This window comes from Tigriopus californicus, chromosome 10 (genome assembly GCF_007210705.1).
Source record: "Tigriopus californicus strain San Diego chromosome 10, Tcal_SD_v2.1, whole genome shotgun sequence".
Classification (NCBI taxonomy): domain Eukaryota; kingdom Metazoa; phylum Arthropoda; class Copepoda; order Harpacticoida; family Harpacticidae; genus Tigriopus; species Tigriopus californicus.
In genome coordinates, this window is record NC_081449.1 from 15089647 (window position 1) to 15115280 (window position 25634).

At 43.6% G+C, this 25634-nt stretch overlaps 2 protein-coding genes and 1 long non-coding RNA gene across 9 annotated transcripts in view; 1 reads left to right on the forward strand and 2 right to left on the reverse strand.

Annotated features, from left to right (window-relative positions):
- The window catches only part of LOC131889194 (protein unzipped-like), a 34678-nt gene extending 11346 nt beyond the window's left edge, over positions 1–23332 (forward strand). For 3 of the 7 annotated variants that reach the window (XM_059238225.1, XM_059238226.1, XM_059238224.1), the window contains 2 exons: positions 21772–21942; positions 22042–23332. In XM_059238225.1, coding sequence (XP_059094208.1) covers positions 21772–21942; positions 22042–23247 — 1377 coding nt within the window. In that variant the 3' untranslated portion in view covers positions 23248–23332. Of the gene's footprint in view, positions 1–1768; positions 1813–16390; positions 16445–21771; positions 21943–22041 lie in introns of all 7 variants that reach the window. The other 4 variants (XM_059238228.1, XM_059238229.1, XM_059238227.1 and 1 more) reach the window with 2 other exon arrangements.
- Positions 860–1510, reverse strand: LOC131889201 (uncharacterized). Its single transcript, XR_009374182.1, has 2 exons — positions 1151–1510; positions 860–1089 (listed from the first exon to the last, which is right to left on the reverse strand). It is a non-coding gene; the product is annotated as an uncharacterized LOC131889201 (long non-coding RNA).
- LOC131889198 (uncharacterized) lies at positions 19965–21655 on the reverse strand. Its single transcript, XM_059238236.1, has 3 exons — positions 21512–21655; positions 20889–21436; positions 19965–20420 (listed from the first exon to the last, which is right to left on the reverse strand). Exons 1-3 carry the CDS (start codon positions 21558–21560, stop codon positions 20217–20219), a joined length of 801 nt encoding a protein of 266 aa, XP_059094219.1. The 5' UTR covers positions 21561–21655; the 3' UTR covers positions 19965–20216.
- Positions 23333–25634: the final 2302 nt, after the last annotated feature.

The following is a 25634-nucleotide window of genomic DNA, read 5'->3' on the forward strand; positions in this document are numbered from 1 at the left end:
CGTGGATCCGTATCCGTGTCCTCTGATGATGGGTAGCCAAAGGTTAGAATGGAAGAATCGATGGCAAAAAGCAGCATAAAATTCCGATTCCCACTTGCTACACAGTGGTGATATCCACTCATCTTCAGCAACTTTATTCCATCCAACTCAAAAATCGTTCAAGCAATCGTGATGCTGATCTTCTCCCATCCAATTATGAGCCAGTCTAGCCCGATATGATTTAAAATTTCACGACCGTTGGGGCCCAAAGCGTCCCTTTCCCAATTCAGCCTCCAAGTCCTTCTGCCCTCGGAGCTGTCCGTCTTAGACGTATAAACCTCGACGGTGGGAAATCGGTGGCTCGTGGAGGGAAACCAATCCATCAAAACCCTATTTTTTCATCGTCGGAGATCCACCGGGATCCCATCCAGTTTGGACAGGGCACTGGATGCCAGCCAGGAATGAGAGCGGAAGTCATTCCAAGTTGTGGGACGGACGGGCCGTTGTCTCTCTCACCAATCACCATACACACACTTGGCCGTGCCCATGTGAGAGCGGTAGTTGTAGGACGAGGGCATACTGCGCCACCCATCGATTTCTTTGATTGCCTTTTCAGGATAAATCTGGGGGTCCTTTCCCGTCTAGTATAGTCTGACTTTGGGTAGACAGTTTTCCTTTTACAAACCCATAGCCCTGTGTTAACGGTTGTCGGTCGGGAAGACGTTATGAGACCTCGGTTTTTAAATGTTTGACTACAATCCATTGGTTAAGAATGAAGTTTGAAGGATGCACTTCCCATTTCATCTATTATTTCAATTAGGAAATACAACTTAGGATCATTAGGATCTTTTGGAATTTGGGGAAAGAAGCCCGTTTCGTACATGTTTCGTGCATGTTTGTTTTATTTCCTTTTTGTGAACATTATAAAAGAAACTAGCACCTTTTCCACTTTCAGAACATGTTTGAAGATTTAGTCGTTTAAATGCCGTTCACTCCTCGGAGGCGTTGCTTCAGCTTCCTGTTATAAAGTACAAGGCATAGGTTGATTACGAACGAGACCATCAGAAGCATGATCACCACGTAATGCCACGTTGAACCACCCAATCCATTCTGGAAATCAAACTCATGATTGTCTTCGTTCATAAAGAAATGACGCCATGGACCGACTTACGTTTGAATCACAACAAAGCAGCAGATCTGGTTTTAGTGCCCCACAAACGAGCAATCCCCGGAACTGCTCTTTTTCCTCGGTTGTTGATAGTTTGCGACAGTCCGAATCAATTACACACATGCTGGAGATGCCTTACACGAGAGCTGATCCACCTTCAAACTTTGTTCAACGTTTTGAAAGAATATGACTGCGTCGTATCTTAGCCACAATTGGCGTTTTTATATAACATGAAGAGCGCATCTCAAGTCCCCGGAAGTTGGAGGTAATCTCCATATCGTGCTTCATGATGCCATGTTAGGTTTAGAACTCAAGGCTCATGTTCACTGTGTATGTGATGTAATAAGTTATATTTCTACGGTCACATACAGTTTCCATCGTAATATGAAGGATAATTGCATTCCAATTTTCCCACTTTTTGGGCCATTTTCCACCTATTCGACTCTTTCGAATTTTTCTAGTTTTCCACATTTTAGAACATTTTTAGCCGCTTGTCTTTCGGGTCCTTATCTGCTTCCTTCTAAAGTTGTTCATGGATGGGTACTTCTTATTTACTTCGACGTGACATGATCAGATGGAGCATAAAATCCTCAGCCTTTAAGCAATTGTTTTTTGTTTCAGGTTTTCACCGGCTTCACTGACCCCTGCAAATAATGCTATCCTCGGTAAAATTAAAATGAAAGATCGTGATACGTCTAAATTGTTACCACTTAATAGTTGATGCATCGACGAATTTGAATTTCAAATTCAAATCTGAGTTTTGTGTTTGAGAAAGTCAGCAAAAAATAGAGTTGCAGTTGAACTTTATCTGCCGCCAATGGTTTGATCCAACCAAAAACGCAGAATAATTTTTGAACAAAAGCGCTCAAACAATACCTTCAGGCTTCAGAAAAGAATCAGTTGTAAATCGTGACATCCGTATCAATGAAGTTGTGCGTCTAGATTTTTAAGAGATAAAAATGCAGCAAAAAAGATAAAAGCGGCTGAAAACGACCTTTTCCCATTATAACAATTATTTTTGTATTATTGCAACTTATTTTCGCAACTATTTTTGCTCTTTTCACAACTTTGTTTCACATTTTCGCAATTGTCAAAATCTCGCAAAATCTCAAGTATTTTTTTCTCACCTTTAAACAAGATTATTTCGGCTCAAAAGGCAACTTTTTTTCGAGGTCTTATAGTTACCAAGAATTTGATGGGTTATCCAACTCAGCAGAATCAAGAGTTGTTCAGAGTTGCAAGGGTGAAGATTCACTCTCAAAAATGGCATTTTACCGACTGACAACTGGTGAGACCTTCAGGTATTCTTAATAAAACAGGACTATTTTAGGCTCAAATAAAACCTGGCCATGATTTTATCCGTATATTTTCTTTCCATCGTTTACTCTTTGGATTCATGATCTGTTATCAAGGGACTTGTATGGCTAAAATTACCACACATTGAGCGAAATGATACTCGTCGTGTGAAGATGAACCTGCCTTTCAATATTTTTACACGTTTATGTTGGCTCTTTTGCTATCCAATCCCAATTGTTGTTCGCCAGTCTCACTTAAATGAAGGCTGTAGTAGCCTTCGTTCATTTTTTCCTCCTCACTCATGCTCTTGGCCTTTTTGTGAGGCTAGCTCTAGTATTTTTAGCGAGTTGCCGATCTACAGAGAGTGCTAGAGCGACGACGTTCAGAGTACTTGGTCGTATGTGTTAAGCTTTCCAAAGAGAGGTCTACTGGGAGGGAGAAGGGAGGAGTGATTCAATGAAAATTCTTATTACCACTCTGTTTGCTCTCCCACAACAAAGTCAACATTTATTCATCTCACTAGACAATGAAAATGTCTGCCGCTGGGCCCCAGTTTTTATCCATCCATTTCTATAACAGCCTCGGATCTTCTTTCATTATGCCTGTTAGCCGCCAACCATGAAAGCTGGCGTCTCTCCACGGAAAAGGGCTGGTCCATTTCTTTCGTTGTTCCTTAAAGAGTAACGAGGATTGATATGTCCAAGAATGACGGTTTGAGCATGCTGTCCTAGCATTCAGAAATGGCTTAACTTCGCACAGGGTGCGTCCTGTTTGCCATCTCACTACTACGCAAAAAGTATGTTCGCCCCTTGAGTCAATACTTTTCATTTTCCCCTTAAAAAGAACAGACTGAAGTGTATAGATATTGCTGCAGATTAACACTTAGACGGGGATCGTGGATGATCCTCAAATGGCACAACAGAGCAAAGCTATATGCTTTTATTATCATGTAGTGCAATGTTGGCACAAAAGAGCCAGAGTGATTTAATCCCTCGTTGTAAGTTGATGTGTGCGAGTATAATGTAGTAGTTGGTAATCCTCCCCTTCTTCCTCTTTGACAAGAACTAGAGTGGACATAGAGGATCACGTTGCCTCTCCTTCTCGCCGCCCTCCCCCCGATCATTGTGACCCTCTCCAATAGAAACCTCACCCTGAGCAGTCACATTGTTCCAGCCACACACATGAAAAAAAATGCGAATGAATGAAAGATAAGAATGTTTGTCTGTGTTCAAAAACTTGGTCAGCATGGAAATAAAGATGGCTTAAAAGATTTGCAGATATTCAACACATGTATATTTTCTAGCGAAGAGGGAAATGATTTTTTTGCGGGGGGAGAAAAGGGCATCCGTGTGGCTGGATTACGACGGAAATTAAGCAAAAGTGACTTTGATGTCCTCTAGGATCAGCATAAATTAATGGACGTGCATTAGACATTAGTGCAGGAAAAAGTGTCTTGGGTTTCTTCCCTGGACAAGAATCTCGTCAGTTATTGCTCGGCAAATTAAAATATATCCCATAAACGCCTTGTTTCCCGCCTAAAAATGGTCACAATTAAGCCTCCACCTTCCTAAGCAGTCTTCCTCGGCGCTTTTCAAAGGCAGAGCGGGCAGCACTTCCGAACTAGCTTATCGAAAATGGCACCAAAGTTTTAGGGACCGATGGTTGCCTTTTGTTGTGGGAAATCTGAGTGATGTTTGGTGGGGCTCTCAACCACAAAGAAGCTGAGAAATGGGGAAATGGCAGACAATCTCCTCATTAAGTCAGTGAGAAGCCTGGAATACATTTCGAGGCCAGAGATCTTCTTTTTCTCTTCATTGGGCGAAGAGACGCCACGTAGGCGGACTGTATAGGCTGGTTCCACGCTGTCTTTTAAGAGACCCTTGGAGGCTCGTGAATTTCAATGTTGACGAAAGTTTTTTTTCTTCCTTTTTGCTCGTTTGCTTTGAAATAATCTAAGGGTATTAGCGTATGGACGTGGGAATTGGACGAAAATGCCGAGGGGCATTAAGTTTTGAAGGCCATCTTTGTACAGATAACAAAGGGCAAACAAAGGCCTAATGAGGGGAGGAATTCATCACCTTTGTCGTGCGCGGATTCGTTTTTCTTTTCGCCTTTCCGAGAAAGTTCTCTCCTTAGGAGCCCTAGAGCCCGAGTTCAATTAATCAAAGCTGTTATTGAATCTATTGGAAATTTCGATTGGATCAGATCCTCTTGTGAATGGAAGTTCTTTAGAAGATCCTCAATCAAAATTGAACTCCAAAGAGCCCCCCTCTTATACCGTTTCTCTTGGCTAAAAAAAAGTCTTTCGCCTCTCTCTTCTCTTCTCTTCTCTCTCTCTCTCTTTCGTTTTTCTCCATCTCTTCATCCATGTTCTCTTCCTTCCCGAGGAAATAAATTGAAAACGAGCATAGAGATGAGGATTAGAGCCCGATATATTGAGCTTGATCCACCATTACCCAGCTATTTGACAGTCCTCCTAAACAGACTTCTTGTATCGAAAATCGTACTTTTCCGATACAAGACCAACAGCTGACAGAAGGACACATTTCTTTGATGTTGACCTTTAGCGTTGACTGGGCCATGGTGCAAGTTTTCGGGATGGCTTTTGGTGTCGCTGGTGTTGCTCATGTGTCGAAATGTTTACCAACTTTGGGGCCTCGAATATCACAATGGACTGATTCAATCCAACAAAGCTGCCCTGGCGGAACTCTTTTGGCCGGCTCAAGTCCGTGCCAAAAAGACAATGGTACGACAGCAATAAAACTAGTTTTATCAGCTCAACAAAAAAGGGTGAATCGCTTCTCGAGAAAGAACGAGCGAAAAAAGTTTTTCCCCTTGTCTCAAAAAATTCATCCTCAACTTTTTCATAAGGATAGAGCTTAAGATGAACATCGTGTCAGGAAGACATTTGACTCAGTCAATGGAGAAGCCAACCTTTCTACTGGCTTCTATTTGAATGGCCTTGGGGAGGGATTTCAATCGCTCTGCAGATATTCTTTTATTATTACCATAACTCGCTTTTGTTCCCACCGTCATTTCTTTATTGATTTGTAGCCTTACTCCTTACAGACCTCTTCTTAGAGACACGACGAAATTCAGCCAATCGAGCTCGTTTTCCATTATTTTCAACTTGAACACTAGCTAATCCAGTAGTACTGTTGTAGATGTGACTCAATGCACTCACTTTTCCTGCAAAGTTCAAAGTTGGTCCCAAAAGTAGTGGCATAAAACATGCTTGGAACTCGAAACTTCGATATGAGGGATTGCATTTATGCCTGGCATATTAAATGACTGTACAGTATTTGGAAGCCAAATCAGGCCCTTCAAAGTCGATTGAATCATGTATATCATGCCAGGAAAAATCCCAGATTCAGTATTTTGTACTGCCTGAAGTGCAACACGGGTTTGTGGAATCAAAGCCTCCAAGTATTAATTCTTGGGGTAGCCCCGCCGCTAAAATGTGTCTTAAATAAGTGGTTTTGATGACGTTCAATGGGAGTTTCTGAACAACGCTCATCATTGTCCTCAAGTTTGGTGGTTGGGATTGGGAGAGGCATTTCTTGAGCTCATTCTTGTTTGGCCCGTGGTGGGCTCCCGTGTCCCCGCCTTTTCTACTGTCTATTTTCAAGTAGTTCAAATCCTGCTCCAACGTTAATTAAAACCATCTGAGCTTGAATGAGACTTGAAGTTTTTGGTCCAACTTTTTTCCGTGCTCTCCTTCTCATTTTCGCCAAACAAACCGCCCATTGTGCCAAGATCTCGTCCAACTAAAATCGTTGGCACACTCAAGACAATGTTGGGTGCATGTACGAGGACATACAGTAGTGATACACAGTCAGTTAGAGCATTAAGGCCAAAGTTCCCTTGAATTGAATCTTCTGCCGTGTCCTACGTTTACTGTACGTGTATTCTCTCATGTCATGCCAAATGACCGTGGCCTTCTGGCATATTCATGTCGAAATTCTCCACGAACGAACCAAGGAACGGAGGAATTGGACATGAAATGGAACCTTTGGCGGAAAGATGGATTCTATATTCGTACTCGTGGTTCTTCCTGCCCACAGCGAGTTGCAGCATATTGATGGCAAATTGGGGCAATTTGGGGGAGGGTCGCTGATAATGTCGCATCATGGCCGACCTTGGACTGATCCCTCCAAAGCAAGGCCACCAATAGCCTCGCCATACATGGTCGAAAGACACTTGGACACTAAGTTGTTACGTAGATCTTGCTGACAACCCAAATGGCCCCAATGAGGATAATTCGCTGAATGCGATGCATCAATTTTTCGGTCGATTCATTCAAATTAATCTGAGCAGGAAAATCTGGATTACCTGTGTGAAATTGAGAAAGATACCGTCGGTACGATCAGGTTTGGAATGGATTCATGTCATGGGTGACTAGACTTGTCGGGATTGCGGGGATCGGTTCGGCTTCGTGATTATCTTAATGGCCTTTTCGAGCTTGAGGTTGTATGTGGCCTTATACTTGTGATAGTAGTACTACGGTATGACAGGGTAGTAGTATGTACTACCATGTTCACAAGAAGTCGCCATCCAGATAGACTAAAGACCAGTTGGAACGAACAGGAAATGGGACCAGATCATATGAGTTCCACCTCAGTCGCTCGCCGAAGGTCTCAACAACGCGACAAAAAGACCAAGAGTCAAATCCAAAGCCAAGATTTTGCCCTGGTCGGATTAGGTTTTCATTTAGATGGACCGGCCAGATTAAATTCCATGTTATTTCAGAGCGCCTCCATCCCATTCACTCACTCAAGTACCGTATGGCACTGCACAAAATTTCATAAGTAAATCGGGTTAGAGTGCCGAAAGATAATGCATGTTCAACTTTAACGACCTTGTTCCATTAGGAATTGCACGTGTAAAAAAGCGGCGGGTTCCAAAGAGGCCACATGGGTCCTCTAGACCGTGGCTAGCAACGAAGGGGGATTGTGAAATAATTAGGCACATGCAATCGGCGAATCTGGAAGCGTATGTCAGGATGGACCCATGGACCAGAAGGCCGCATGGATCCTTGTTCCCCTACTTTTCTCTCTTTGTCTCTCTGGCCATTGGCTTGGATGTAGAGGTAAACAACCAAAAGGAGAGGGAGAGAGAGAGAGAGAGGAGGGATTGAGGGATTTTTGCAGCGAATTAGCTCGCTTGTGCTCCCCGAGACGCCCCGAAATCTATGCTCGTTTATTTTCTCCATGTTAGGCCGGGTACGATTGTTCCACAGCAAATTGAGATAGATGGCGCACGAATATCTGCCAGCAGAGAATATCTTGAAACGACCTTAAGAGAGACGGAGAGAGAAAGAGAGAAAGAAAGAGCGAATGAAAGCCACGCACACGGAAGAAAATTAATCTTTATGACTGAGTTGAAATTCCACATTCGGGCTCATTTTCGAGAAGCAATAAACCAAGTTTATGAAGCTGCTGCATTCATAAGTAATTCTGGCTTATAATGCATAAGGCAGCAATTCGATGTCTCTGGTCGAGACTCGCGGTCTCGTACATTATGCTGCGTGTGGTTACATGTCCTTGATTTGTTGTTAAACTTTAGTTCGTGCAAATGAGAGATTATCGTGCAAATCTTTACGAATATCACTTGAAGGTAGGGTATATCAGCATTGTTTCATGTTTAAGATCATACCATGAAAGTTCCAAATACTCGTATTTAGCAAAGACTGAAGGAAAATGATCGAGATCAACAACCTAATTACGAGTGCTTCAACGACGGCAACGGAATACTTCATTATCTAGAAGGACCTTACACCTCTTGGCTCGGTCAAGACACTCGAGACTACTAAGCAGGCCCTAAATCTGACAATGCATTGCTAGCTTGATTATTAGTCTTGTTAGATAAAGGTACTCACCAATCAACACCCGGTTTAGCACACTTCCTGGCCAACCAAAATCTACGAAATCGTTCAATTTGCAAAATTGTCAAATTAATTACTTAACTAGAGCATTTGATCCTTGAATTGTCCTGTATTCATTGATGCTGAATGGCAATAAATCTTGTTGATCGGTTCATGAGGAAAACATCCTTTGGATCGTCGCTCCAAGCAGCCCCTGTGTCCTTGTTCGATTGAAATTTCGATATCATCTTCGTGTTTTCTTAAATTCTAAGGACATTTATGGCCAACGTTATGGCCAACGAGCGGGTGACGGAGAAAAAAGGAACAGAGTTGCCCAGTGATGTTTTTTGGCTTCCAGACCTCTCAAATGATGGCGGAAGAGGTGCACGGCCACTTTTCCAGGCCCCAGAGGGCATGAGCTGAAATTTCATGCAAATTTCTTCAGGGAAAATACATCCATCCATCCATCCATCCACCCACCCACACGCACACAGTGTGTCTGTGTACATAGCGAGAGGAGCTGAAAGAGTAAGTGAGAAAGAAGGTGGTACTGACAAACGAAAGGAGTGTGGGTAGGTGGAAAATAGAGTGATTGAGCATATCAATCTACCTTATTTGAGTGGATGACTTTGCTCTCTCTCTCTCTCTCTCTCTCAATCCCTCTTTCGCTCTTCATTTCTCCCTTACGCTTCTTTGGACTGCCCCGTTACAACCTGTCTTTGGCCTTTGCCGACTTCAGATGAAGGTCACGTGGGTTAATACACAAGTAGGAATAGGATTGCTCGGATAGAAGGTAGTGGTGTGCAGATAATAAATCATGGTGATGTGTGCAGCAGTTTCAAAAAGTTTGGAACTATTTGGAACTAAAAGGGACAAGTGAGTTCCAGTGAGAGTTCCATCTAAGCCACTGAGCACAAAGTCCTGCCGGTGAAGTAGAATAAAACTTTTTCTCATCCTCTTTCTGTTTCTCTCTCTCTCTCTCTCCGTCCTTCCGTCCCTCCCTGGCTCTCTATGTACATATACTTACTCTAGTACCTATGACACGATCTGGGAAGATATCTGAGGCGGGTACCTTTGGCGTCATACTATGCAGTGGTATATGCTGGCTGTCTGACGGGTTAGAAAAATCAGGTTCGACGACTGGTCTAGCCCCAGCCCGCCAAATGGTCGTAATTTACTTCATCGAGTCCATTGTACCCGGACAAAGAGGGAAGAAACCATATCCGGTGGGTATCTGGTGCCAAGACTGGGGAACTCATAAAACCAAGTTAACAAATCACTCTCTGTTGCATCTGACAGGGGTCAAATTCCCAAATTTCCCTGAAGGCCTTCACTTGGGGATGATGTTGTACATGTACATATTAACTGCAGCGTTTACCCTCCTCACTATGAATGTCTGGGGAGAAATAGAGGAGAGAGCAAGATCGAACTAGCTTGTTCAACTTGAAGCTCGTTCCACTTGGATCACGAGGACTCGGAAGATGACAACGGAAGCCGGAAAAGGAGAATCGGAGAAGGAAGAGGAGGGGCTGGAAAGGAACCATGAGTACAATGATGTGTTTCTGCTTCACTGGTTTTATTTTCTCTCCAACCTTTGGCTCTGACTTGGTTCATTGGACCACGTTGAACCCACCACCACCATGGTTGGTTGTCTTGCTGTGTCTGCTGATATCATTGAAGGTCCCACCAAAGAAACTTGGTCAAGTATGAGGGAACTTTTGGGTTTTCACATATCCTTTTCGCTCAGTGAAGATCTTCTTCACAAAAGGTGATTCAAGCCCCAATGTCTTGTCAAAAAAAGGTCAAAAAGAGGGGTGAGGAAAATAGGGGAAAAGTCCTTGATCAGACAAAGGACTCAAAGAGGATCATGTTCCATTCACGATGATTTCCGTACGTGAATATTAGCGCTCATCCGTGCCCAGCGTTTTAGATTTTGGCCTTCCTTCCGCACATTCAAGGCTATTTTGTTGTTGTTGTTGATGATGATGAAGTAAAAGCAGAAGATAGCACTCATTTGTATATCTCAAGGATAACATATAGAAAACGTATCCTTGGGTATGGCTTCGCATTCGAGAACATCGATAATAAATAATCTTTGCATAGAAAAGGCCACTCAGCAACGCACGGTAGTTAGTGATGCTACTACAGACACAAAAGGCCACCAAAGCTGGATTCAGCTTGCTCATGCCGGCAGCCTTTGACTCTCGACGCTATCTTTCGAAGTGGGGAACGAAGGCGGCATTCAGAGAGCTAATTGCCTCATATCTTGGTTGTTAATAGATCCCAAATGATCGTCAATGTCATCATCGGAACTCTGAAATCCCCAGCCCAGACCTTGGACTTGCCTCGGTCGTCTCTTCTCATGGCCGGCCTTGGGGGAGGGGGGGAAGGAACTGAAAGTCATCTTTAGTAGATAATTTTTGAGGCTATTTAAAACTTTCCTTTAATCCCGACTCATCGGAGAAAAGGGATGCAAGTCATGCTTTGCCAGTGCTTGCTCGATTCAGCACGAAAAGGCTGCCCTAGGAAATAGATGAAGGTTCTCTTCCCTTCCCCTTTTTGTCTTCTTTCCGGGATAAGCTATGGAAGTGTACACTCCTGATTTCCTATCGTCCGTTGGATTGTGCCCATATCCCATTCAAAAAGAATATTATCATCTATTCCCGAGGCAATCAAACAGGGTGTTCCAATCATCCATGGAGATCCCAACCCAATCAAACAAAATGCACAATCGCCTCGTGAGGAAAACAGCGAGGTGGATCAACAGACAGAAACTGGCCGGCCACCCTGTCGAATTCGGCCTTATGAAGACCAAGTCTGAACCGGGCAATCGTCCAAACTTGGAATAACCGTACTTGTCTTTTGCATATAGATCGCATTCGGAAGCTTTAATGATCGCCCACTTGGCAATGGATTCAAAAAAGTCGGTTGGTACTAACCCAGGGGAGCATGCTGAGACTGAGACCCTTTTGGTGCTCACACTACCACTACCACTACCACCACTTACACTACCACCCCGTTGGCTTGCACGTTGTCATAGGAACGAAAAAGGCTGAAAAATAATATTGGCAAGAGAGCTCTTCAATGGCCTTGAAAGGTTAACAAGAGCTCCATCTCATCCCATATTACGAGTATATATATGGCTTCGACTCAATAAAATGGGACAGGTGTCAGCATCCACACTAACGGACATTATTCTCTGAAACTTTGACTTACAAAGGACACGATGCTCACACTCACTCTCATCGCAGTGAGAACAAAGAGCAAAGAAGCAGGCCAACCCATGGGTAAGTAGGCAAGCTGAGAGACTGCCTTACTCTCTCACATTGAGAGGAGTGAAAGAGAGAGAGCGAGGGAGATGCTACGAGGACATTATTATTGTCATAACTTGGGCAGAAATGAGGTCCACAGAATCTTTTGCCTACTATTAATGGGGATCCCCGGGAACATGGACAGATAGAAAAGTCCTTGAAGCATATTAAACAGCTATCCGACGCGCCCTATGTTGAAAATCGTGCATTAATGTTCGTTGTATAGCTAATAACGAGCTCATGACGTCATTCACGCGAAAACCTCAGAGCATGAAAATCGAGACTCTTTTTGCGGAAGACCTGTATGTATATGGGGATTGTAAAAACCTGAAGGACATGTGAAATGAAGTCTCAAGAAAGGCCAAATTTAGCATGCAACGAGTTAAAAGAAAATACTGTCTTCCATTTTGATTGGAATAAATAGACGGGAGAGGGCTCGATTTGTTCTTTCATTAGAGGGCACTTTGTGGAAAAAACATTGTGGAAGCAAATTTGTTCCTTTTCGGTTAGTCAACCTTTGTCATTTCCACCTCTCGATATAATAAAATGAAAACCAAGAGAACTAAGGCCTGGCTGGCTGGCATGAATCAATTTTGTTCGTGAAATTTCCCTTATGAGGAGGCACACAAAGTGATTAGCTCTAAGCATGCATGCTTGGTTGAATTCCTCTGCCTCCATATTTTCTTTTTCCCCGCTCTCACTTGTCTTCGTCATAAGGGACGACGGGAAGAAGAAAAAGTGGAACATCCCGGGAAGCTTGTCGACTGACATCCGTTCCTCTTGAATCATCTCCTCCCTCTCTCTCTTTCTCTCACTCACTCACTCACTCAATCCCTCACACTCCCGCCTTAGCTCATCTCTCTCTCTCTCTCTCTCTCTCTCTCTCTCTCTCTCTCTCGCTCGACCTTGTGCATCAAAATGACTGTCTATGAATAAATTTGCAACCTTTCATAATGGAACTATGGAACAGTCTGGCTGATTAAGACCTGACTGAAGAACAACAATCTCTCTGCCGCTGAATCTTGAGTCGAGATGGGAGTATTTTCTTTAATATCAATATTAATGGTGAATGCCTCACTGATCCCGGCCTTGAATCCTCGCTCTTTGACAAAATCGCAACCTCATGCCGTGATCCTTTGAAAAAAGGCCAAAGTCAGAAAACGAACGAACGAGCGTGACAATACCCTGAGCCTTGGGCTCTCAGCATTAATCATTTTTATCTGAGAGTTCGCTCTCCACCGAGAACGAAGACATTGTGAGAGAAGGACTGGGTGTATACATGTATATCGGGAAAGGTCTTTGGAATCTGTTGGATGAATAAACCTTTGGACGACGAACGATGACACAAAAACGTTCAGTTATTGGGGAGCGTTCCACTCTGGCAGGCCCAGTTTGGAACTCTCTCTCCTTCTCCGTGTGTCTCTCTATGTCCCTGTTCTGTCCTGGAGGCCTTGTCTGATGAAGGCTGCTTGCTCTTCGTCCCAGTTATGACTCAATATGAGGATGGGATATAAATAAGAATAAATGATGCCTTCAGAAACAGTGGGGCTGCTCGTGGAGCAAGCAAAGCGGCGGCAAGGGGAGTTTTGAATTCTACAGATCTGCCCGTTCTCGTCCGGAAATTGAGGATGATTTGATAAAATTTATGTCTGGAGATTAGGATGGCCTTTGCCAAGACCACCCGGTTGACCTTGGCATCATCCACACTGAAAGCCCTGAAAGCAGGAGGAACGCGCCGCAAAGGGCCAACCGAAATGGAAGGTCCTCGAGCCTATTTCCGGCGAAAATTGAAATATTCACGCTCCCATTAACCCCGAAGGTATCCAACAACATGGAGTGAATGAGTGAATGAGTGAGTGAGTCGGGTTTACCTTCCATAAACCCAGAGAGAACCTTTGAATAGTGAATTGCGGTCGTTCCACTGGTTTCAAAAGCCTCGTTAATTCCTCTTCAAAAGAAGAGTCTGTCGTGAACCTGCCATTGGCACACTTTTCTGCCATTTCTAACGAAGAGATTTTATTTGGACCACCTGCTGCAAGCAAGCGTGACGGAAATTCATTCCCAATAGCACCATAGCATTCAACCTTAAAACTCAGGGGTCTCAGTTCGCATCAACGATATTTTATTGATACTTGACAATGGGGGCAAAGTTAGCTTACTTCAAACAGAAAAAAATGTATGCTTCTTATTTAGACTCCTGGTTACCCTTCATTCTAGCCGACAAACTGATTTGAGGATCCCCAAATTAAAGCCTGCCACAAGAATCTTATATTGAAGTCATGTGATGGCCCAAATGGGCAGCTTTTATTCCAACAGAAATCCGCGAATGTTCAACAATACAACTTGAGTATCGCTTCGCCAAATTGTTTACGCATAGTAGAGTAGCGGTGAGTCTGGCTCGTTGATGTTGTTGGATCCAGGCTTGGTTGGCACTTCAAATTGGTTAGTTGGTTGGTTGGTTGGGCGAGGTTCGCTGTTTTGCTTGCTAGTTGTTGACTGCCTCGTTCGCTTTCTCTTTCACTCACACTTTGTTCAACGTTGTACGTGACTTGTCTAAATGTAACATAATGAAAGCCTGGCTTCTTTTGGCGAAACGAGACGAAGTAGATGAAAGTGGTATCATCTCAAAACCATCCTCATTGGCATTGAGAGAGAGAGAGCAGTAGCAAGTGTTGGCAAAATGGAGAAGAAACTGCCACTAAATCAACCACTGTCATCCCGAGGATCGAATGGCCTTCCCCTCTCACTCGTTCCCTTCATATTAGTGTGGGGCTTCGAATGGATCCCATTGGAGGCTGTATCCAAGCTAGAGACAATTGGCACGAATATGCGCGTAACACACCGGTGGTTCAAGTAAAGCTAATTCCATTTGAAATCATCTATTACACGAAAAAAGATCCCACGCCCGTGAGGTCGGAACTTGACAAGAAAATGTGTCATTTTGGGCTTGAATGTCAATTCAGCTTGTTGCCTACAGTTTCCTTCCGATAACGAGGGTTGAACTAAAAACTAGAGCAGGGCATCGAATTCGACTGGATTTCTGAGTCCGATCCGACCTGAATGTTCACCATTTCGAAAAAATGTTGCTCAAAATAATTCCAATCGCGGAAAAAAGAAATCACCAAATTAGAGTTGAATTCGAGAAAACTACTGTACGTAACTCGAATGTGCCCAGGTCTGTTCCATTTCTTATGTTGTCTGTGTTAATTCAGATACCAAAGTCGGAATGAATGTAAATGTCAACCTAGATGACGGTGGCCATTGAGGAGATGTTCGAATCAAGTTCGGTGAGCTCAAGTCACGATAAATAAGGAAAACTAAAGTTAAAAAAAGACTGACGTTGAAGTGAAGAAGGCGTCGACTGGCCTTTATTCACTAGGTATATAGTCTTATGTCTACGGGAGGGAAATGGTTGTTCCTATTGTGCTTGTTCCATGTCTGTACCAATATGATGGGACATGTCTGGATCATGGTTGAGCTCTCATGACGATACCTCAGGTCGTATACAAATGTGCCAATCGAGCGAGAAGTCATAAAACATAAGCAATAACAACGCAGTTATCTTCTCCTATATTTTTTTAGTTCATTTAGTTGTTAACAGTTGTCTACCAGATAATCGGAATTGTGTGGGCCTCTCCATGTATCATACATATTTGATTGACAACTTGATTGACAGCTGTAAAAATAAGTAGCTCTCCAAAATGCATTGTTCCATTTGATTGAAAACAAAAGTTATGATGACCATGATATTCTTGAAATGAGGTTTGTTATGGCATCAGAACAATTAACTTAACGAGTATTGTTAGATATAGGTTCATATTCGCTTCTGGCAACATTTATCGGATCAATAACATAATTGAATTGAAAAACCCGTTTAGATTTTGCACAATAGTGCCCACCTATGTTATCACATTATGGCCCATCTGCTAACTCTCAAGTAATGCCAGAGCCCCTCAGTAGGTTTTTGTTGCTCCCAAACGGCTGAAAACTGCTGAAGGTTACGGATCAGCTCTGATCTCTTCAAGTCAAGCATATTGGATCCGGGTGAAGTGGTAATTCAAGAAGCTTTAACCTCGTCCTCTGATGGCCAATGACCACCTTGGATGTTGGAAGTCAACCTCGTGACATGCCCGCTCGAAACGGGTGGTTAGCTTAGGCGGAAAAGGTGGCAGTAATTCCCAAGAAGGCCACTTTTTCACTTAGCCAAATCCTCGAAGCAAAACTAAACCCTAGCCAACACCACGAAATGGTCTCTCATCCTGGGTTGGCTTTTAGTACATACCACTACGACGTCTGCCTCAGCCTCCAACCACCCGCTACCCTGCCTATTCCGAGTGACACCCTGGGGATTTAAATGGCGAACTCCTCTCTCCGAGTAATATTGCTCTTTCTCGTCGTGTGTAAAATCCCCCTTCATAGAGTATTTGCCTGAGCGGCTAGCTCACGTTTAAACTTTGGGGACTAGTTTTCTGCTCAGTTTTTAGTCACCGCAATAACCTGAATGGTCCATAATTGGGAGCTATGGCTCGTCAATCCATCATTATGACTGCCAATTAGGGTCAGGGTCCTTAATAATAATAAAAAAGAAACAAGAGAGCCCTCGGTGCCTCTCCAGATTTTGCGAGGAGCGACGAGTGCCCGCCGAATAAACAAGTTGTCGAGGAGAAGGAGGAGTAGAAAAGAAGCGAATGAATTCTGTTCTTCATTCACTCGCACCCCAACCATTCGATTCCACCTCGAGCCTCACTTGGCTTTCTTTTGTTTCATTTCTAGGTCAATGACTGATCCATATTTGCCGAAGGTCCTTCAATCGTGTTCTCGTTAAAGGTATGTAGTATGTGTACCATTGTGCAAACATCCTTTTGGCAATGGCGAATGTACTGTACGTTCACCCGTATCTCGGTCCGAACTCGCTTCAGCACTTCTTGCTCAAGTACATACGTACAGACGAGACGTGGGCTCTGTTGGGAGAAACGCATCTCGTTCAATGGTCGTTCAGTCCTTTTGCGCTTTTACTCTACTGTATACGGAGATTGACTGTAGTGGTACAGCGAGCGATCTATGGAGTTCCACTTTTTTCCCTCCAGTCCATCTTGGAGGAGCATCTCAATGAAAGTGGGGCAGGCATTGGGGGGAGTCTTTTTCCCTTTCTCTCGGGGTCTTTGTTGTGCAATCCTTCACTCACCTCTTGACCCGATGATCGGACAAGTAAGGGAAGCGGGAATAAAAGCATCCCAGACAGAATAGGAAATCAACCTTAAAACAGCTACCAGCAAAAAACTAAGGAGTCGCGTTTCGTTTTTTCAACGGACGTAGCGCAAAAGTTTTGAGAGCCTCTCAAGCAACAAAGGCCTCATTTATCCTTATCTGACGTCAGACCTCGTTCATATTAGGCATGATCCCGAGGGAGTTTAGTATTGTTGGTTGTATCAATAATCCATGCTCACAGAATCTAACCCATCTACGCCATTGTTCCTTCATCTCCGTGTTCTCTCCGAATTGGAAACGGTTCTGGAACCGAGCAACCTTGTACTGGATTTTGAGATGTTGTTGCTTCAAGGCTCCTCCACCACGGGAACGAACAGCCCAATCTTTGTGTCCGTGTTCTCACACAGAAAGAGTAGCCACACAAAAAAAATTAATAGCATCATTCTCTGGCCTTTGAAAGCTTTGGCTAAGCTTGTGCTTAAGTAACGCCAATCAGGCTGGCAAGCAGGTGGGTAGGTGCTCCTCTATCTATCTGGTATCTATCCACATAATACACACGGTGCTAAAGTAATGTCCATCTTGTACGATGAAAGAGTGCCATGAAACAAATTACTACCGGAATGCTCGTTCACGGGCTTCAGGCGATATAGCTCCTTCCAAAAAAAATCCTCGGGTTTTCCAACCGGGTGCGATGAACGGTCAACCGGTTTTATGGAGCCGGAACCTACCGTTTGAGGTACTGACGAAGTACACCTGTGTTTAGATGTTTTTTGACCAAGATGTGTCAGACAAGAAACAATTTTAGAGAGCATGTTTGAAAGTGTTGGTGGTGCTGGTAAACTGGTAAACTACTATATCTTATATAGAATGAAAGTAAACGTAGGACTTGTTGGGCTTCTTTGACAACATCTACTCAATCTCTCCCAAATTGACACAAGAATACCGTATAGAATTGCCATCTTGTCTACGATCTAAAGCAATTTTCTAGAAGAATTGGCTTAGATGCGTTGCGATTATGAGTCAAAAGCAGGTAGTTGGCTCACATCTGGTCCCAAACCTAGCAACATCCATGTCCGACTTGATTCAAAAAACGTGTAAATTTCATCGTCCCTTTCTTTCTGGTTCCCATTCCAAAATAAACGTGGGATGTCGCCCGGGCTCCAGAAGTAACTCAACCCGTGTGGGTCGGTCGTCTGGATGCTCTCTGCTGACCAGAAAGAGAGGCGGTGACCCAAAGGAGGAACCACGCTATGGCGAGTATTCTTTTGGCACAAGCTGTTCCATCCAGACAGCTTGTTTGGCACAGGACGTGGTGTCTTGTTCCAACAAATTCGAATAACAGGCGGACAACGGATGATGATGTTGGAGATAGTAGTTGTTGTACAAGTAGACGAGTTGCACTTGGAGCGGAGAAGAGAGAACGAACGACCGTTAGGATCGAGCGAGCGAGCATCTTCTTGCATCTAATTTCGAGCATTCCAAGAGATTATTGGAAAACCAACATCCAGCATAACGAGCAGGGAGATAGTCCTATTTTCAATGAAATTTGCCAGTCATTCTAGGGAAACCTCTGATTGGCGTCAGGCAGAAATCAAGATGCTCATGAGGGCTTCCCATCTGCAAGGAACTTTCATTTTAGCCTATTTTCCACGGTAATCTTGGGTTTGGCTTAACATTTGCACAAGCTACTCTGACCTTGTTGTTGCATTGCGACAAGATTCGAAATCATAGGTGAAATCATCACCCAAGCGGAACCCCCCTTCACTTCAATGTCATGGAAGTGTGGAACCTGAGTGTGGGTCGGTTCGGTCAGATTTAATGGCTGCAATCTCCAAAAGAGGGGAACGTACTTTTTTCCCTCCTAAACTCCAAGCCACGACAATTTTGTACCACCAGAGGCCTCCATGCTTTTTGACCACTCGATCCTACCAGATGTGTTCCTGTTGACTGGTCTGGAAACCCAATTTCCTGGTTCTCTTTCCTCCTCTCTTTCTTTCTCGCTGACTGTTCTCTATGTATCTCAGTTTGCAGCTCTTCGTTGAGGTACTCAGCGTACACCGTATGTACTAGTAGTGTGAGGGGCTTGGCGATACATGGATCTCGAATGCGTGTGTTTGTGTCGTTCCACAAATCTCCTTATGTTCTCGTGATGTTCCATCAAAAAACGAAAATCTACCGCCGCGAACATGTGCATTACTTTTCGGTGTGATCTGCTGAGATCCGATGACCTCACGTCCATCGTTCTTATGATCGTTTGGATGGAAAATCGATGGTGGAACAACCCTTAAAATCCTCAAGACTGCCCAAATATGGATGAGCATGGTTGGTGCTCAATGCACTTTGAATGGAACAACATCTACAAGAAACGGTTGGACTTTATTTCCATTGCCATTAGATTTTCAGAGTTGGTCCACGTGGATCAATCAGGAAGAGTTATTTTCCTTTGAATGGAACGATCAAATGGACCCACCCTACAAACGCGTTAACGGGTTGGAGTTGGTACAATACCCTACCTACTCGAATACTGTATACAGTCAAGTAGTGAAAAAAAGACGGTTCCCTCCACTGACCATGAAAACAATACTGTATGCACGCATGAATAATGCAGTATGGAAATGAGCTCTTTCTTCTGGCTTACAATAAGGAGTTCATTCTGGTAATTGTTGTTGATGCGTGATAATATGCATTGGCCATTATTGAAAGTTTCCCGAAAAACTTCCTGCTCCTCCTCAATCTTTCGTCGATCTTCTCCCGAATTCGCCGTATTCCCACTTCCATTGCGGTCTTTTCGTTTTTGTTCCACATCGAATTTTGTCTTGTCTTTTTTACTTATTACTTGGCTCTAGAAATGTGGAAAACACTGGTAATGCGAGGAATGAGCTGCTCTTCCAACTTTGAAGGTGGGTTACTAAATGGAAAACCCATGTTAAATGATAAGATGATATAAAACTTTGAGAGGGAGGAACCACCAGGCCAAGTCATTTATCCTAGGGCCCTCTTTTTCTCTCGTTTCATTTGTTCCACTGGCTTCCGTGGATCTGTTCAAACCCGGATCTCCTTCCTAAATTCGTTCGCAGAGTGAGTGCTGTATACTAACGTAGCAACTAGGGTGATGGAGACCATGGAGACGCTCGAGGGGTCGGAGAAATGAGACTATAATTATACACCAGGCAGGCCGCAAGATGCTCCTCCTCTACTTCACAGATATAAAAGCCAATAGAAGAGATAATGAGATATAATACAAAGTGGGTCATTGATACCGAATAGGACACGAAACGCGTCCCAATGCTAAAGTACGAGAACACCAGAAGGGGGATCTTCACCGGGGAAACATTCTTAGGATAGCGCCTCCATCCAGTCAGTTAGTGGGTTTTATTCGTTCGTTTTATCACTAATAATTCTCCTTCTTGATGGTGCACTCTGGAAATTCAAATGGATATTCGAAGCCCAAACTCATCCAGAGGTCCTCCATACAGAGGTCCAGGTCGTCAAAAGGTTGTTCCACGGCACAACGGAGCGTCTCTTTCACCCATGGATCCACCAAGGATTGAATCATTTCCCTTTGCTTCTGGACCACAAGATCTCCAACACCCAGCTGAACGAATGGAACGAAAACAGATACACATAAATTAGGGCAAATTAAACGATGATCAATTACAAAAAAAACAGTCACCTCCATTAATGATAGAAGAGTTCAGCCAAAGAAAAATAGATATGTTATTGCTCTAATCTCTGTCGAAAACAAAAATGTTTTGTCAACTGATTTTACTTCCACCTAGATTGGACCACTTGACCTGGAAAATCAATGGATCCATTTCCAATTAACCTTGTGCTCAATGAAGTTTTCATAACGACTCCCCTCGTCTCGAGGACCAACTACCACTCACTCTAATGGTCCCATTTCTCGCCTTTCCTCCATTTGTGCACCTCGAGAAGCCAAAACCTCCTCCGTGTTCCATTAAATCCTTGATCAATCTTTACACCATTGAGGAAGAAGCACACAGCCAGCCAGCCAGCCAGCTGGGAAATAGAAGTGAGACTATTTCCCGTGTTTTGCACCCACCTGGTTGATGAGAAGATGGGTGAGCTTGCTTCGCGTGCTCTGCTTATCGCGAAGAAAGTTCTCGAAATTCAAGGTAGTGTCTTGCCATTCGAATTCCAAAACGGCCTTTTCGGCGTGGACCTTCCGATTCTCATCCAGATACATCCTCATCTTAAACTCGGCATCCAAATAAGACAAATCGATCTCGAAGCGACCCATCTTGTTCCGCTCGCGCATGATGCCTAAATATCGGAGCTCGGAAAGAGCATAGGTCCCGGTAATGAAGACTGAAGGTAGATGGGCTCGAACGAAAAAGGTCAAGTCCGTTAGGTTTTGATTGCGATGGATTCCTAACTCGCGGATCTCGAGGTTCCGCAGGTTGTGGAGCAGCAGGTCGCAGGTCTCTAGCTTGCCTTTGTAGAGCTTTTTAGAGACCTTTTCGTCAATGGGCCATAATTGAAGGGGATCAATCGGAAGCTTGGGTAGCTTCTTCATAAAGGCCAACATGTCCAAGACGCTGGTCTTCATTAGAAACTCCTCACGTTCAGGTTTGAACCATGTTGATTCTCCTACGATTAGGTGTATTGAACAAAAATGAGGCTAACACAAAAAGACAGGCGAATAGATGAAAAAGATTTCGTTACCAAGGAAAATGTTGGAGCAGAATATTGCGATTAGGAAACGACACTTCATGTTTGCATGTCGGTTGGAAATACGGTACTGGACTTTTATGCCTCACATATTGACGACGAGACTTATGGGCTGGAAATTGGGCTTTTCCGGTGCCATTTGCCACCCGTCATTAAGTACACTGTATGACCATGTATTGTACACTAACAGGGCGTATCTCAAAACTATATCCTCTTGCATTTCTTATATCCCTTCTTATACCTTCTACTTTTAGCTGATGATGCCACTCTCATTCACCATGATGGGGAACACTGCCAACCATAAGCTTTTATGGCTGGTTGTGGCTGTGTTTCTAAGTTATTGTGGTTGTCCAATCTCAACCCAAAATCCGGTCTACATTCTCAACGAACATGCTCAGCTCGTCACTTCCTCCACATTACAATGGGTAGGAGAACTCGGTGCAAACATATTTTCACTCAGGACGATTCACGAGTGTCCAGAGTGCCTCGTTTCATTTCATGCCTTGTTTCCCTGTTACTTCTAGGTCAGTGCCAAAAACGGGGATTTCCCGCCGGAATCCGTGAAAGGCGGACAAAACGGAACCTCCGACTACAAAGTGTGTCGAGCGGCCTTGGCCGGAGGGGGAGGATATCACGCCGGGCAATTGAGAGCTCAGGCGTGTCGAATCGTGGTGGGCGACGTGATTCTGTCTTATCGGAACTACCAAGTCCTCGTGAGCATTGATGGAGCTGCCAGATTGGAGTGGGAGCGATGGAAGCAGTTCAACCCTTTGCCGGCGGGTTCCATCAATGTGGACAAGGACATCTTTGTGGCCCGGAGTCTGATCCGACAACACACGCCCAACGCCTACATACCCAGCAATCAGACGTCCATTCAGATTATACGGAAGGTGTTGGCCTTGGGCGGCCTCTACCTGAAGGAGCAATATGGAACCATCCTTATCCCCGAAAGTGGTCAAATGAAACGGACAGAGGGCGAGGTGCTCATGGAACACGAACCTGTTCGGTATGAGCTGAACTCGTTTGAGGAGCAGCGACTCCGCCACGAGGTCCATTCGCAAGTGACGCTCACTGATCAGGATTTGGAAATCACGAGTCGGACCACCAACCAGATCTTCAATCTCACCTACCAAAGCGCCATCTATTTCGGTAAGGGACACTCAATTCCCACGGGGAGTGAGGTTCTGATCAACTACCAGAACCGAACACGCGAATACGTTCATTGGGGCGTGGCCAAGACGCATCCGGAGGTAAAGAAGCTTAGACTCTCATACCAAGTGCCCCTTTGGAGCCAGGTCAAGGTCAGCTTCTCTGCCACGGAGATCAAGAAAAACTACGATTACACCGCCACATTGCTATCCCATTACAAGGATGGGGCTATACTCATGCGGCCGATTAAGGGCGTGTTTCAAAGGACGTCCTTTGATAGTTTTCGGCCGCTCTACGGCTCTCCTACACCTCTTGTGACATCCAGCTCAACCAGGCTTTCAGACAATACACCGGGCCTCACTCACGGAACCTCCACTGAGGACAGTGCCAAGGTCAAAAGCTATCGATTTCCTATTCAAGAAAACGAGGGCGTGGCTAGTGGCTTGGATCGGACTCAAGCCAAGAATTGGTGGCACAAGAACCAAGGCCGTCAGTGTACTCCTATGTCGACACTCTTTGTGTTACTCCAAGGCATCATCTGTCTCATTCTTCCAATAATTGTTGTGTCTCCGCGGTTTTGACTTCTCATACTTTGGTTTTCTTGACTAAAAGAAAACTCTCATTCAGAGTATTTGCAATAATAAAGAGTTTTTTATATACATAAAACTTGGTAGACTATAAGTTCTTGGGAACTCATTCTAGGTGATTTGCTATTATTCCCCATTTTAGTTTTTCTATTTATGTTTGCTGACTTATGAGCGCTACGGAGAATGTAAACGCCAGCAAACCAAGTGCTATATTTACTCTTTCTGAATATTCCAATTTGTAATTGAAAAAAACGCCATCACTTCTTATTCTCTTACGGAAATTTTGGCGTCTGAACCAGAAACAAAAACGCATACTTTTCTATTTATTGCTAAACATAAGGATTCCGAGACAGGTCTTCTTTGCGGTAAGCCTCATTTTGCATAAGTAGGGACGGTGCTTCTAAGGAGGCTAGCCATGGCAAAACATCTATTTACAAAATTTACAGACATTCGATGATATTGCTTTGTCTCCCTGATCCATCATAACTAAACACCGGCGTCATAATTTTGTAATCCAAATTGCCTTAAGAGATAATTCAACCTTCATATTTGGCTTTTTTCTGCACGAAATCTCCAAACCACGTCAACGTGAATGGCATTTGAGTCTATTTTGTGTGAAGGATCAGTCCTTTGTCTACGTATGTTCAAGACCCATTTTAATGCAGTCTGGTATGTTGAGGAGAGTCGGAAAGCGTTCACCAAGTCTTAGATTTGAGATTTGATTTTGCCCAGGGTCAGACACAACAGCTCTCCGATTGAATTTCACGCGCTATTTCGCGATGTCAGTCCACATATAATGCCCCGGAGACGCGTGACCCAATGATACAGTCTTTTTTTTCAATAATGACATCAATTTTGAGGATAATGGTCTGTAAGTATACTGATTAGGAAAATTTGATAATTAACTTGCCATGAGAGGATCAAAAAGATTACCAATTTTATGTCTGCTATAGTCAAGTTGATGGTCAAATATAAGAATAACTTTCTAATACGTTCCTTGAAATATGCTGTTTTTTAGGGAATGCACCCGCCTCAAATAGCAAATCCATATTCTCATCCATGACTATATTGGTCATTTTAAGCAAATTAATTTCTATTACAATGTAATAAAGAACAAAATTTGCATTTTTCAACTTATAAAACCCGGCAATATTAAGCCTGGGCCTTGCCCAAACCAAAAAGAATTGTAAATTGTGACTTTACAAAAAGTTGTATTGCTAATGGCACTTTTTCTCTTAGAATAATGTTGGTGCTCTTTCATTTGTCAAGGTTACAAATTTAAGAGTTTTGCGCATTTACCGGGAAAATAAGTCAACATGAATGTTGATTTGATGGAAGAAATTTACTGTGCCTATTCAATGCTTGCAGACGTGAAGCTTTACTTATAATCATATCTTTGCGTTGTTAAGATTGGCCCCCTAACACTGCAAAACGGCATAAGTTTACTCAGAGTTAAAAAAAGTGACTCATTCAAGAGTTATAGGGCATGTCATGTGAAGGAAATTCATGGAAAAATGTGGTCCAGCACACTGCTTTTGGGAATTTTTTGGAGGGAGAACAAAGACAAACATCACAGTCAATTAACACTATCCACCCATGGAGGCTTGGTGGGGTACTGTATTGGTAGAGCATCCGCCCTCCAATTTGCGAATCCTGGTTCGATCCCAGGCTGGCCAAGTCCAAGCTTCTCTGTGGTATTAGATTACAGCATGAGTTGCTTTAAAAGCTTAAATGGGCGAACCTGCGGTCATTCCCGTGGGTGAGGCAAAAATTTATGTTGGGCTGTGACGACGAAGCGGGAATATCCCTCAATTGGGACACTCAAAATCAGATGACAGGCCGAGCGAGAGAGGTGCCATCTGACTTCGTAACAAACAAAAAAACAAACTATCCACCCATTGAATTTTCAATAATCGAGTGATTTTGAGTGAGATGTGTTACAAAACCCCAAAAAATTAACATGTTTGGTATTAATTGGTGCATGAATTGGCTCAATACCAAAGTGCTATTTGCTTAGACAAACATGTAAAATGAAATAAATATCAAAATTCCATGCATGAACAATGCGATTTGTCTGGGCATGTTGTCTTTGCTTTTACTACATGGAATAGAGTCAGTTGTTTATGAATGTGTTTACTTGACAAGCTCTATAGGCTTAGTTGTGATTGTATCATATGCACGTGTCCATGTTCTTCTTCTCCTTCTTGAGGCGCAGAGTGACGTCATAACTGTTAGTAGCGGACAGCCACATAATTACCGTTTTGCCGTCCTACCTGTGTTTATCTATATACCTTGATTTGCTTTTGGTCTTTGTTTCTCCCCATGCTAATGGTTCCCCTCCCCATACTAAAAAAAATAGTTTCCGCCGGGAGATTGCTCTT

What these genes read in the sequence shown, in the direction of transcription:
- LOC131889198 (XM_059238236.1), bottom strand. Translation starts at nt 21,560, where the DNA reads ATGAAGTGTCGTTTCCTAATCGCAATATTCTGCTCCAACATTTTCCTT. An exon ending in CTGCTCCAACATTTTCCTTG is followed by an intron (nt 21,437 to 21,511) that starts GTAACGAAATCT and finishes ACCTAATCGTAG; the next exon opens with GAGAATCAACATGGTTCAAA. An exon ending in CCCATCTTCTCATCAACCAG is followed by an intron (nt 20,421 to 20,888) that starts GTGGGTGCAAAA and finishes CCATTCGTTCAG; the next exon opens with CTGGGTGTTGGAGATCTTGT.